The sequence below is a fragment of the Streptopelia decaocto genome (assembly GCF_964273445.1).
Source record: "Streptopelia decaocto genome assembly, chromosome: 6".
In the NCBI taxonomy this organism is placed as follows: domain Eukaryota; kingdom Metazoa; phylum Chordata; class Aves; order Columbiformes; family Columbidae; genus Streptopelia; species Streptopelia decaocto.
Window position 1 is genome coordinate 24,180,622 of NC_138660.1, and position 12,100 is coordinate 24,192,721.

Here is a 12,100-nt window from a genome sequence, read left to right on the forward strand (position 1 = left end):
AGCCCACAGAATAGGTAGTACTTCTGAATTTTAGAAGAAAGTCTTCATAAGGAGAGCATACACCAAAAAATCAACTAACCCAATTGGAGAGAAAGTGTCTTAAATGGCAATTTGTTGATTCATGGACAGTTTTTATCTACTGACCAGTAGGATTAAAGGTCAGGGTGCACCTGTGGCGATGCTGATCCCCAGCCAATTAGACATGAAACTTGATTAAAGCCTCACAGTGAATCAATGAGAAAAACATCATTAACCATATCACAGAGAATTAGCAGTGAAAAGACCAGAGTTATGCGGACTTGGGCCCCGCAGTCATTTAGATATCTAAAATGCCAAAATCCTCAAATTTGCACAACTAAGCACCCCCTAAAATGTCTGGATGTAGGCAGAATTCTTCAGAGGGTACCTCCTGTTTCTGCTCAGGAATATTTGCATGGTACTGGGGGACAATGACTTGGAAATGAGCAATAAGCTACTTTGCCACGTGAAAAAGACAGACTAGACCTCCAAGAAAAGGCAGATGCACATGAAACAGAAGAAGGAAAGAACATGAGAAGAAAGAGACAGGGAATAGGTAATGGTGTGAGCACACTGATGTGACAAAGAGACACAATGAACGAGCAGAGTTGGTACCCGGCAATGCCATGCTACTATGAGTCTCCTTATTTTTGTTGTTCTTCTCCTTTTTAAACTTGGTCACCAGCCGGAATTTGCCGCTGCGGCTGCGTTTAGAATAATCCAGCATCTGGTTCTGTAAGAACAGAAAGGGTAAAATCAGGCAAACAGCCATAAATTGATTGGAACGGACCAAGAGCAACAACTACTGTCAAGCTCAGCTCCATGACCTTGTAAGAGAGGAAAAAAAATTCGAAACTCATTCTGATCAAGACAGGAAAGGAAACAGAGAAAGTTGATCCCAGGTCAAACAAGCGACCTTAGCAGGAAATTACTTTCTTTAGCCATTGGGAGGTCAAGTTTCCTTTTTAAGGACTTTTTTCTCACATCAGTCATATATTCGCCAGAAGTCAAACACAGCCAAGTAGTGAAAAGAAGAGCTAGGGAAATACAGCCTCGGTCTGCCTCACCTCGTCATCACAGGGCTCCATCAGCTGCCACAGCCAAGGGATGTCTGCTAGTTTCCTCAGCTGGAGGTCCATGTCTGCCAGGGCTGCCTGGAGCTGCTCTTTCTGTGGAGGATCTAATTGCTGGATCAGAAATGGAAGCAAAGCAGAGTTAAAAGCCACATGGTGGAACACACAGGCAGGCCCTTGCTCTGAAATTCCTAGCTAACAAAGCAGTTTCTCCTTTGAAAAGGGAGTGCACGGCAGACTCTCTGCCCAGATGTTGCCAAGTTAACAATTTTCACCTTTTCTGAGCTCCAAACTCTGGGCATGCTAGATTGACTGCTCATCCTGCCCATGGAGCAACACCATCCTAATTCCTCAATGATAATATTTAAAATGACTTGTTACAAAGAAGACCACAACCAGCAAAATGTTGCTCGCCAAGGCAACAGTAGGAGAGGAAAGAGGCTGTTTTACGCGTGCTTTGTGCTTCTTACCAGCGCCATCTTGCCCGCCAGCAGCAGCTCTGTCTCATTATGCAGGGCTTTGACATTATTCACCATCTCTACAACAAGGCTGCAGTTCAGACCCTGCAGGGAAGCAATTCATGTGCAAATTAAGCCTGGCAATGCAGAGGTCTGAGTACTCAGACGGAAGAAGCCTTAGACAAGCAAGGCCTACTTCTGATGAATCAGAAAGGAAAACTAAGAGCAACGGAACAAGGACAAAATGGGAGATGCCAAGTAAGTGAAGTACCTCTGTAGACTTGGATTTAGCGTAGACTTTGTCCATAGACTTGGAGCTGGCATTGACAGCATGGGCAAGCTCCTGTTCCATGTCCTGATAGGACTGGGCTATTTCCCGAATGCTAAAGAGAGAATTACAGATTGCATCAGCATATGCTCAAAGCAGGTGATCTTTCCTGACTGGGTATCTCCTGTAATACCCATCTGAGTGACAAGAGCGGGGACAAAGCACAGGAGGGGCACAGCCTCTGGCAAAGCAGGGCAATTCTCCCTGCTAGGGTGAGCATGCACAGGCAAAGCAAGGCAGAGCTCACATGCATAACTCCAGGTGCATATTCAATTCTGCACACAACTTAGGAACAATCTGAAATACAACTTAAACATTGCAGTATGGTCGTAGTGATGTGAAATGCAGCTGCACATATGACAGTTTAATAAATCTTCTCTGATGTGACTCTGGGCATTTTCTCTGAGAGGCCCAGACTAAGGAGCTGAAGATCTGAGTAAAGGATGAGCAGGTGAGCATAGTGACTTCTTCCAGAAATCTCTGCTGGGCATCAGGATTATAAGAACCCAGCTTGTCATCTGAGCTCCTAGAGAGGCCTTTGTTTCATTTCTGATAAAAATAATTGATGATCAAAGATGTTCTTTCAGCATTAAAGGATCCATGTTTACACATGAAAGTAACATTTTTTTGTTCAGAATAACCTGAGAATGTTTATTCAACTTCAGTCCTTGTGCAGCTGGGACAGTGCATAATGAACAATGTTACCCCCAGTGACATGGACCAGCACTGCAGAAGATAAGAGTGAACAGAAGCATCTCCAGGAACAGGGAGCAGGACAAGAACTTCAGGCATTGAAGGAGGGCTCTATTCACCAAAAGCAAATCGAGTCCCACCTGTGGATCAGAGCACCTGCAGCTTGACCAAACTGGTTGATCTGGGTGGATTCTTCTTCAGACATGATCTCTGGTTGCAGAGAGAAAGAGGAGGGTCGGGACAACTCACACTTCTGTTTGTCCTCCCAGGACTTCAACGTGCTCTCAAATGCCTAAAAACACAGCAAGCAAACTGTAAGATACCTCATAAAGCTCCTATAAAAAACAATGGATGCAAACCACACAAATCCAATATGGTCACTTTTCACTGCAGCACCCAGTGGTTCAGCTCCTTTGCTAACTAGCTGCCTGGGCTGAAGGTTTCCCTGCCACATGCTTGCCCTGCCTTAATTTTTGCTTAAGCCTAGTTTTAGTCAAAATTGCTAGGCCAATTCTGAGGGCCAGACCAGCAAAATCCACCAACTCCCTACTAGTTGCAGCCTTTTCTCTGAGTAGCTGAATCGCCTCTACACTTCAGTATTACTGCACACCTCTTCAAGTGACATCTCAGAGCTGGAAATTAAAAATGTTCAAAGCTTCTCCTTATCTGGAAGTAAACTGGGTTTCCCCAGTAAGTGAACTCAGAGGTAGGACCTTGTCCCACTTGCACCCATAATGATAGTCCTGCTGGCATCAGCTACCAGTAGAGGAAATAGTAAAACAGATCCAATGCAGAAGGACCAAAACTGGATATGGTGAGAATGAAAACTGAAACACGGAGGCTCAGGGCAAGGAGAGATAGATCACTGAGCACAGGAAATGGCAAGACGGGTTAGACAGGAGACGATGGGTGGGGAAGACTGAAATAGGAAGAATAATTCAGAGATGAAGATGAGGGTAACAAGCAAGGGTGCGAAGCTTTTGTGGAAAAAAAAAAAAAAAATCAGCATTTGGAGAGCCAGAAAAGAAGACTGAGTCCGATAGCTGGATGGGAAGGAGGAAGAAAACGGCATCATGGATCCTGAGTCTGGAAAGTCAAATGAGTTGAGTACAGACTAGGTCAGAAGCACGGGACTAAGAACAGAGAGGGGAGACAAATGGAGCAGAAAAGCCAGTGTCACCTAGAACACAAGTGCCTTTGGGGACAACCCAAGGTTCTGGAAGGCAATTCTCCTGTGTCTGTAAATACTGTGAAGCTCTGTGGTGAAGCACTTCCTGCCCCTGCTGCTTCTCACACAGGACAAAACCCAGCTCTGCCAGCTCAGTGCAAGCAACCCACTGCTCTCAGCCCTGCTGATGACTTTTCAGTGGTCCAGGTGAGACCACATGACAGAATTTGAGTTTTTCCATCTTCAGTTTAGGAAACTAAATATCCCAAATCATATTAGAAAAATTCTACCAAAAGTGCAGGGTCACACAGGTGGAGAAAGGACCCAGCTTCATCTACTGCACAGGACAGATTTGCTCTGTGAGGGAAGGGGTGTGCAATGATGATCAAAAGAACAGCAGGAAAAATCAAGATAAGCCCACAGTCAAGACAAAAGCTGAATGTTGCTCTGCAAAACTGAAACCTCTTCCTCAGTGGCATTTCCATGCCCAGAAAACCAGGTTTATATGTAATGAGGAGTGGGATAGCACAATCATAGCAATGCCTTCAGATGGCTCAACACACACAGCACACTCCCTAGGGACCTGTGTGTCCTGTCTACCTTTTGTGCTTCACTCCACCCTACCCACCATATCCACAAGTAGGTTGCCTCTCCATTTCTCCCTCCCACCTCTACAGCAGCAAATCCTGTTCCCCCTTGCCCTCTGTACAATCTCCTTCAGTCATTCCCCCTCCAAGTCTCAGTGTGACACTGCAGAAGCTCTCTCACCCTTCAGAAAAGACTGTGTGCACTATTCCTGTCTCCTCCTCTCCACAAAATTCACATCAAGGGGTGATATGACAAGGGTTAATGGATTTAAACTAAAAGTAGGCACGCTCAGACTAGATATAAGGAAGAAACTTTTCACAATGAGAGAGGTGAGACCCTGGAATGCGTTGCCCAGAGAGGCTGTAGATGCCCCATACCTGGAAATATTCAAAGCCAGGTCAGACATGGCTCTGACCAACCTGATCTGGGTAAAGATGTCTCTGCTCATGGCAGGGGGTTGGCCTAGATGACTTTTGAAGGTCCCTTCCAACCCAAACCACACCATGATTCTGTGATCAATACCCACTGTTCTCTCCCAGCTCAATGGGTCTTGGGTACTGCTGTGTCCTACCATGACAGGGGCTTTGTGTGCCCACCTTTGCTTTCTCTTCACACCATCATCCTTGTAAACTCCTGCCAGGCAACGTGCCTCAGGCCTGTACCAGGCTGCTTTCCCTTTTTCTTCTTGGCTGTTCTCTCTTTTCCTTTTACTCAGCAGGTGAGCCCTTTGCAGAGGACTTTGATTAGCTCTGGAAGCTAGGTAAAGCGGGGCTATGCTGGAAAGTATTAAGAGCTGCTATCAACCAGACTGTTTAGGCACGAACAGTTACAGATTTGGGAGGACCCATAAAGCCCGTCTGTGCCACAGCAAGGCCTTTATCCTTTTCTTTGGCTCCCCATCATTCAGCAACACAGTAAAATAGCAAGGACACTTCCTCATGTGGCAGTACTCATCAGATATTATATATTTGAAAAATTATGACATGAGAGACACACACTGCTGAACAAGGCATGAGACACTGCTTTACTTGGTCAGTGAGGTATAGGCCACAGATTGAACAATTATGAGAAATTAAGATACTGAACAGCTGGATCTAGACAATCCGCAGCACTCAGTGAAGCAGGCATCCTGTGAGAAAAACAGCATGCAAGCGTGTTAACAAGCGCGGTCACAAGGCACCTAGAAAAGGAAGCAAAATAAGCTTGCATAAACAACCTTATTTGTGCAATTTCCTAAGTGGCGAATGCAAGTTTAGTCACGTTCTTTCCAAAAAGTTTTATGCAAAATATGCTTCTTACATTCAAAGTGATAAGCCTTCACATGTGGCCATTGCCACACACTCCAGGTATACGTGACATCAAAACATGTGTACTATGCAGTGTATGCAAAGGCTGTTCTTACCCTGTCTCGGGTGAGGGTTTGTGCCCTGTTCTTATGAACAATCCAGATGTAACCAGGAGGCTGGATCCAGGCTTCTCCATCCACTTGCACGGGGACTCCCTCTTCTCCAAGAATTGCTATCTTCACTGTCCGACACTGCAAGAAGTGATTGTGTCAGAAAAGCTCTAAAATGTTGGTTTTCCAAAAGCACGCATCATTCTCTTTCTTTCCAAAGCCGTTCCCCAGCTACTGTAGCTTTGTTGCTGCTAGAAGCAGGTGTGCCTGGGTGGCAGGGGACACCTGCAGCAGGGACCATTTGCTGTGTCTTTGGACTAATCTGTATTTGAGTTGCTGGTCCAGCTCCCACCACAATGACTGCAGCAAACAATTCCATGCCCAACTTGCCCCCGAACATGCTCATTTTCAGCCATGGTGGGTGTTCTTTCCACAGACCAGAGAGAGCACAAAGGAGGCCTGTACTGACTGAAACTTGCAAAAATGTCACAAGCTGGAGAAGTGGGAGGCAAGAAGAGCAAAAAGCAATTGATACCTGTGCAATCCGGTGATGCTGTAGGTTTATGACTCGTGACACTGCCATCTGCATGCTACCAAACACTGCTACCACCTCCAAAATCTTGTCATCAAAGGAGGGGGCTGTAAATGTCTAGCCAGATACAAGGGAGAGAGAATTCAGTTGACATACAGCTCTGTTGGAGAGGTTTCCTTTACCCCCTATTGCTGCAGATCTGGGGGATGTCTTTCAATTGTGCTATTTACTCTCTTTAAAATTAATAACAAGACTAGAAGGTGAAGATCTGCAGGGAGCTAGAAGGGAGAAAGAAGAGCCTTGATATTCCTACTGTGCTTCCAATGGCAGCTGAAGTATAACTCGAACACAAAAGCTATAAGGCCCCAAGGCAGTAATTATGAGAGTAGGCACTTTTCATCACAAATAATACAACGTTTCTGAGAAGATCTAACTCCCTTGGCCTTCAAGGGGCTTTATTATCAGGCAGTCTGTGGGGACAAGGTCAATCTAATATACTTCCTGGACATCCAAATGGTCTGTTGTGGGGTTTTTTTCGTTTTGTTGGGTTTTTTTTCCCCTGAATCATTACAGACTGCTTGAGTGTGAAGCTGCTGAAGACTGGATTTCAGTATCTTATGCCATTCACATAGAAAGTACATGCAGACAGGCTCCTTGCCCTCTTCTTCCAAGCACTACTCTCAGGGGCTATGACTTCAAAAGCAACAGTAAGTAGAAACATTTCCTGGATTGCCTTAGAGATTACTCACATCATCTTCCTTGGTTCCCCCCCAGAAGTTGGTGCCTCCTGCATAGCTGGGAATGTTGAGTACAGCAATTCCCTGAAGGCTGGGCAAAGGGATCGGCCTCCCATCGCACTGCACAGAAAAGAGGGTGACGTTACTCTCAGCACAGCAGGAGAGAGCCCCTCCTGCCAGAGCACATGCTCTAAGAACAGAAAACAGCCCACACAGCTCAGTAATAAACTAATTCAGGTTTCTTCCCGTTATTGTTGGCCTAGCATTGTAGAACATATCCACTCATGTCTCTTCTTTTAGTAGATGTGGATTTTAGAGAAATATTACTGCTTCTTTTCCCCAAAGAGGAACAGGGGACACCTGAAAGGCTTGGCAAAGCCTCTTGGTTTATTCCTGCAGAAGGGGAAATTAAACTTCTGAAACACCTACGCAGTCTGCTGCAATGAGAGCTACCTGTTTGTGCTGTACATGGCCTACACAAGAAGATTTCTTTTCCAGTTTGATGTACATTATAGCATAAATTAAGAGCTTTCCACTACATCTCCTTTCTAAAATGATGCGTTCATATGAGAGAACACATGTAACAATCTCCTCTACAGCTAATCCTTTCCAGCAGGACAACACTTCCCCTACAAGCTGAGAATACAAGTTATCTCTCAGAACCAGGCAAAGCCACTTCTACTAGCTCAGGGTGAGATACAGCAAGTACATTCTATCGGGCAGGCAAGGGAAACACCGCAACATCACCAAGAAGACCAACCACACAGAAGTCCATGTCTGAAGGAGACGCAATTAGGCATCCCAGTTTTAGGAACAGGAGGGCATGTTAATTCCTCACCTCCAGCAAGACTTTCTGCTCCAGGTTTTTGTATGTTCTGTGTAGCAGCTCCTTGGTCCCCAATACTCCATACCACATCATATTTTTAGTACGACTTCTAAGGGGGAAAATTGAAAAAGTCAGCATAAGCATTTACCTTTTCACTTAGAGGGGAAAAGCCCAACACATTGAAATGGTGCCTCCAACATCCTAAAACACAAAGGTCCTTTGCTTCCAAAAGGGTCAAGCACTCAAAATGGCCACTGCTTGTGCTAGGAACCTACTCTCCTTTAAATAAATGTCAGGTAGGAATTGAGAGTGACCAACACACGTTACCAGAAACACACACACATTCCCCTGGCACGGAACTTGTCAATCCCGTACACCACATCAACCGTGTTTTCCAGTAGTCGCTCAAGTATAGCGAAGGGACCAATCCTAGCAACACAAAGCATCCTGTAGTTGCCCAGGTATTCAAAAGACCAAAACGTGTGGTTTGTATTAAGTTAGGATCAAGGCCCCTGTGGCATTTAGAGCTGAGATGTGATTATCTTATAACTAAACAGAAAGCCCAGGAGAAAAATCTAAGATCATGAAGTAAACAGAACCAATGCACTAAAACCACACTGATATAGCTACTCAAAGATCTTACATGAGCCACAACAGTGCAATGAATCAGTAATAACTCAGTAGCTAATCTCCTCCATCATTATTTCAAACCTTGAAGGGGGATTATGCAAACAATATTGACGATATACCTGTTCAGCACACTTGTACACAATCGGCTCCAAAACCGCACAGAAACATGAAGTCATTTCCATCACCTCTGGCAGTAGCCAAAGCCAAACCCACCTGCATTTCTCTGGGTGCTCATCACGTTTGTTGTTGAAGTCCAAAGAAATCTTTGCATCCAGTCCAATTCCAAAGTAATTATTCATGACACACTTCTCTGTGTAACATTCACTGCCAAACAGAAGAAGAGAACTCCCACTCCTAAGTCTACGTACCATTTGGTATACATCTCACGTGCACCCTCTGACACTTCATAATTCTCTTGCATAAAAAGGAGAAGAACAAGAAAGCTGTGCACCAGCATGCTCTGATAAGCACTGCTGGGAACTGCCTAAAACCCACCAGAAAGACCATAAAAGCGGCTACTGAGCAGAGGTCTCTGTCCTGCAGCCTCTGTCCATAAAACTTCACAGCCACAAGATTTGCAGAAGAATTCTCCCCTTGCCACAGAAACATACTCAGAAGCCTACGCTTAATTTACAAAAAGCTATGTTACTGGTCACTGGCATAGTGTAAGAAGTCCCACAAAACATGAGCAATGATAACTGCTTTTATAGATATATATATAGATATATATATATATGTTATGTGTTACCTAAAGAGCCTGACAAATGACCTCCAAAGTGTCAGCTACTCATCTCAGAGGCACTGAATGCCACAAAAAAAACTTAGAAGTCTCTGTGGATTTTTACTGTTAAGCAGTTCAGCAGAAACAGCCTCAGGAAGTCTTCATATCACACTTCCCAGCTGCCTCCCCATGACCTTTCTCAGGCCTCCATACTGTAAGGGTGGCGATTCCTCCACAGGTTACTGGCTACTAACTGGAAACTGGAGTTATCTCTCAGTCTAGGGAGAAGACTGATCTAGATTTCATTCTCACAAAAAAATCTCCTACCATGAGCCACATGTGACACCACACATATAACTACATAAGCTGATTCTGATTGGCACCCAGCGTATGAATTCATTTACAGAACTCTAGGCTGCTGCAGTCCATTATTTACCTCTATAACCTAATCTGCTTCTCTGCTGAGGTCCATTTGGAAACACCCACTCCCTCCCTTCAACCTCCTGGGCATACTCACAGGTTTTCAGGCTCAGAATTAAAGGGATCAGCATGGATCAACAATCGGCTGATGACGGAGCTCCCAGGCAAAGAACCAGACATGCCAGCACGGATATCTATAGGAAAATTGACCACAGGGAAGAGTGTGATTAATAATAAGCAGAAAACAGGTAACTTCAATCTCAGAGACAAGGTGACAATGCAGAATATATTAACTCTTGTCATTCAGTGGAGAAAGCAAATAGCAATAATACTTTCTTTCATTCCAGAAGGCTTAGCTCTTTCAGTTAGGAGAAGGGTTTCTGTGGCTGCCTGTAGGGTTTCTGACTGACAAGATACCACCTAACTCCAGCAGCACTGTTGTACAGACACAGGGAAATGGGAAACAGGAATGTAGTCACCACAGTAGCTTTTTTGTTGCAGGGTGACATGCAATGTCCTTGCTTCAATGCGTAAGGATAGAGGAAGAGGACTGAAGTTATTCTCCAAGTTGCTCAACAATTACTGTCTTCTGATGCTTAAACTATTAGCTGGCAACCCACAAACAGCAGCTTTGTCAGAGAGAAAGGAAACTACCTGCTTCCAGAAGACACAATTTGAACAAGTAATTTGGGGGAAGAGATGGACAGCACCACGGTGATGGGGAGAAATTGCTACACAAGACATAGGAGGTGGGAATTCTGATGGGTCTGTGCACCTCTACTGACTTCGGTTTTCGCAGGAAGGGACTGCTGCTCCCAGCCTGCGCTGCCACTCTTCAGAAACCCCCCTCAGCAGCATCGTATCGGCCTTCTCAAGGTTACTCTGAGCTCAGTATCTCCTTGTAATTGGCAGCTAAACTCTGCCACTGTACAGCGTTAATACAAATCTGTGTCTAAGTCTGAGTTACAAGCTGAAAACTATTACAGCTCCCTCCAAATCTCCACTTTTTGGCCCTAGTGGAAAGTTATGCACAAAGGTATTTATCTCCAAGCTGCCCCTGCACAGAAGGACATCAGGCAGGACAATTTCATGTTTTCATGTGGAGGCTGCAGCCTGTGCTGCTGTCACCCATACTCACCTGGCTGCCTCAATGGGAAGAGGAGGGTGTTCCACTTACTTGGGTAGAGGATTTTTGTGTTCAGCATTGGCAAGTTGTCCCGGTTTCCTGTCTGGGGAGGAAGAGATGCAGAGCTGCCCAGCGATAAACTTCCTTTGTTTATTAGTCTTTCACAAGGAGATTTGGGCGCTGTAAAAGACAACACAGACACGGCTGTTGACAAACATAACAGTGTGATTCAGACCAGCACACAGCAGCACAGCCCAAGCAGGAAGACTGGGTTAGGCGTCACTCAACAACAAAACACTCTAGTCACCAGAAAACAAAGAGCTGACAGAGGCAGTCATTAAGAGACAGAGATGGCGCATGCGTGCAGACAGAAAACCTCTCAGACTGCAGGTGCCAAAATGCCACAAGCAAATATTAGAAATGTACATGAGAAAAAGCTGGTGCCAGCAGCACAACAGACAGGGTATCTGGCTTCCAATCAATACTCAGGTAAGCTCCAAATATATTGCAGTGATCACGGATTTCTAACAAATTATTCACATAACACAGTTAAAGCAAACCGGTTTCTGCTCTCTGTCATCTGCAAAGGATGGCAGGAGCTTACAGGGAAGCGTCATCAGTCAGATGACATGAAAAACGCTCAAGACCTTCCTCTTCCAAGCACTGAAAGCCAAGAGAACCCAGATTAGTGGCTAAGGTGCAAGACAATTTCTGAAACCCAGGCTCCTAGGCTAAGATCATGGACCAGCCACCAGAGATGCAGCAAAAGGTGGGGTTTACGATGCAGAGGGTAGAGTACAGGAACCTGCAAGGCCTGGCAACTGAAGACCAACCATTCAAAAATCTAAAAAAAACAGAACTTGGAAGGTAATACGTGTAGCACTCCTCCCACTCTTTACAACTAACAGAATGGTAACTTGCAGGCAAGATCTGCACGGTGGTAGCCCTGGAGCAGTACCTTTCCGTTGGCTTCTCCCCTTGGACACTCCGTAGCTGCTGCTGTGGGACGACTGCAGGGAGATTTTATCCTCATTCCTCAGCTCCTTGCCCTCTTGAGAGGCCGAGAGACTAAGGAGGAAGCCCTCTTGCTCCTGGGTCTGCGCGTTCTGCTCGTCCACGGCTGTAAGGAGAGAGAAAGTAGGTGAGTGCCTCACAGCTCTTCTAGAAAGGAACACTTTCCATTGACATAAAAAACAATCAAATGGGACTCTAAAGGGCATGTTTCCTTCAAGGAAAGAACAGAAATAACAAAAAGCTTTCCTATATCATTTGTCTCAACTAAGCTCTGTTCTGGAGAGCTTTCGGAACTGGGCTGGCTTAGCCTCCTGTTTTCTTTGCTAAGCTCTTTAGCAGTGAGGCTCTAACTAGAAGTGGCCATCTTTAATG

The 12,100-nt window shown here is 45.2% G+C and overlaps 1 protein-coding gene across 5 annotated transcripts in view; it reads right to left on the reverse strand.

Annotated features, from left to right (window-relative positions):
• DGKD (diacylglycerol kinase delta) overlaps positions 1–12,100 on the reverse strand; it is a gene marked incomplete at its 5' end in the record, with an annotated part of 69,186 nt that overhangs the window by 5,680 nt on the left and 51,406 nt on the right. For all 5 annotated transcript variants that reach the window (XM_082054959.1, XM_082054958.1, XM_082054957.1 and 2 more), the window contains 13 exons: positions 634–751; positions 1,086–1,205; positions 1,562–1,654; positions 1,821–1,932; positions 2,711–2,862; positions 5,729–5,863; positions 6,258–6,371; positions 7,004–7,111; positions 7,830–7,926; positions 8,661–8,771; positions 9,686–9,782; positions 10,766–10,894; positions 11,673–11,834. In XM_082054959.1, coding sequence (XP_081911085.1) covers positions 634–751; positions 1,086–1,205; positions 1,562–1,654; positions 1,821–1,932; positions 2,711–2,862; positions 5,729–5,863; positions 6,258–6,371; positions 7,004–7,111; positions 7,830–7,926; positions 8,661–8,771; positions 9,686–9,782; positions 10,766–10,894; positions 11,673–11,834 — 1,548 coding nt within the window. The remainder of the gene's footprint in view (positions 1–633; positions 752–1,085; positions 1,206–1,561; positions 1,655–1,820; positions 1,933–2,710; positions 2,863–5,728; positions 5,864–6,257; positions 6,372–7,003; positions 7,112–7,829; positions 7,927–8,660; positions 8,772–9,685; positions 9,783–10,765; positions 10,895–11,672; positions 11,835–12,100) is intronic.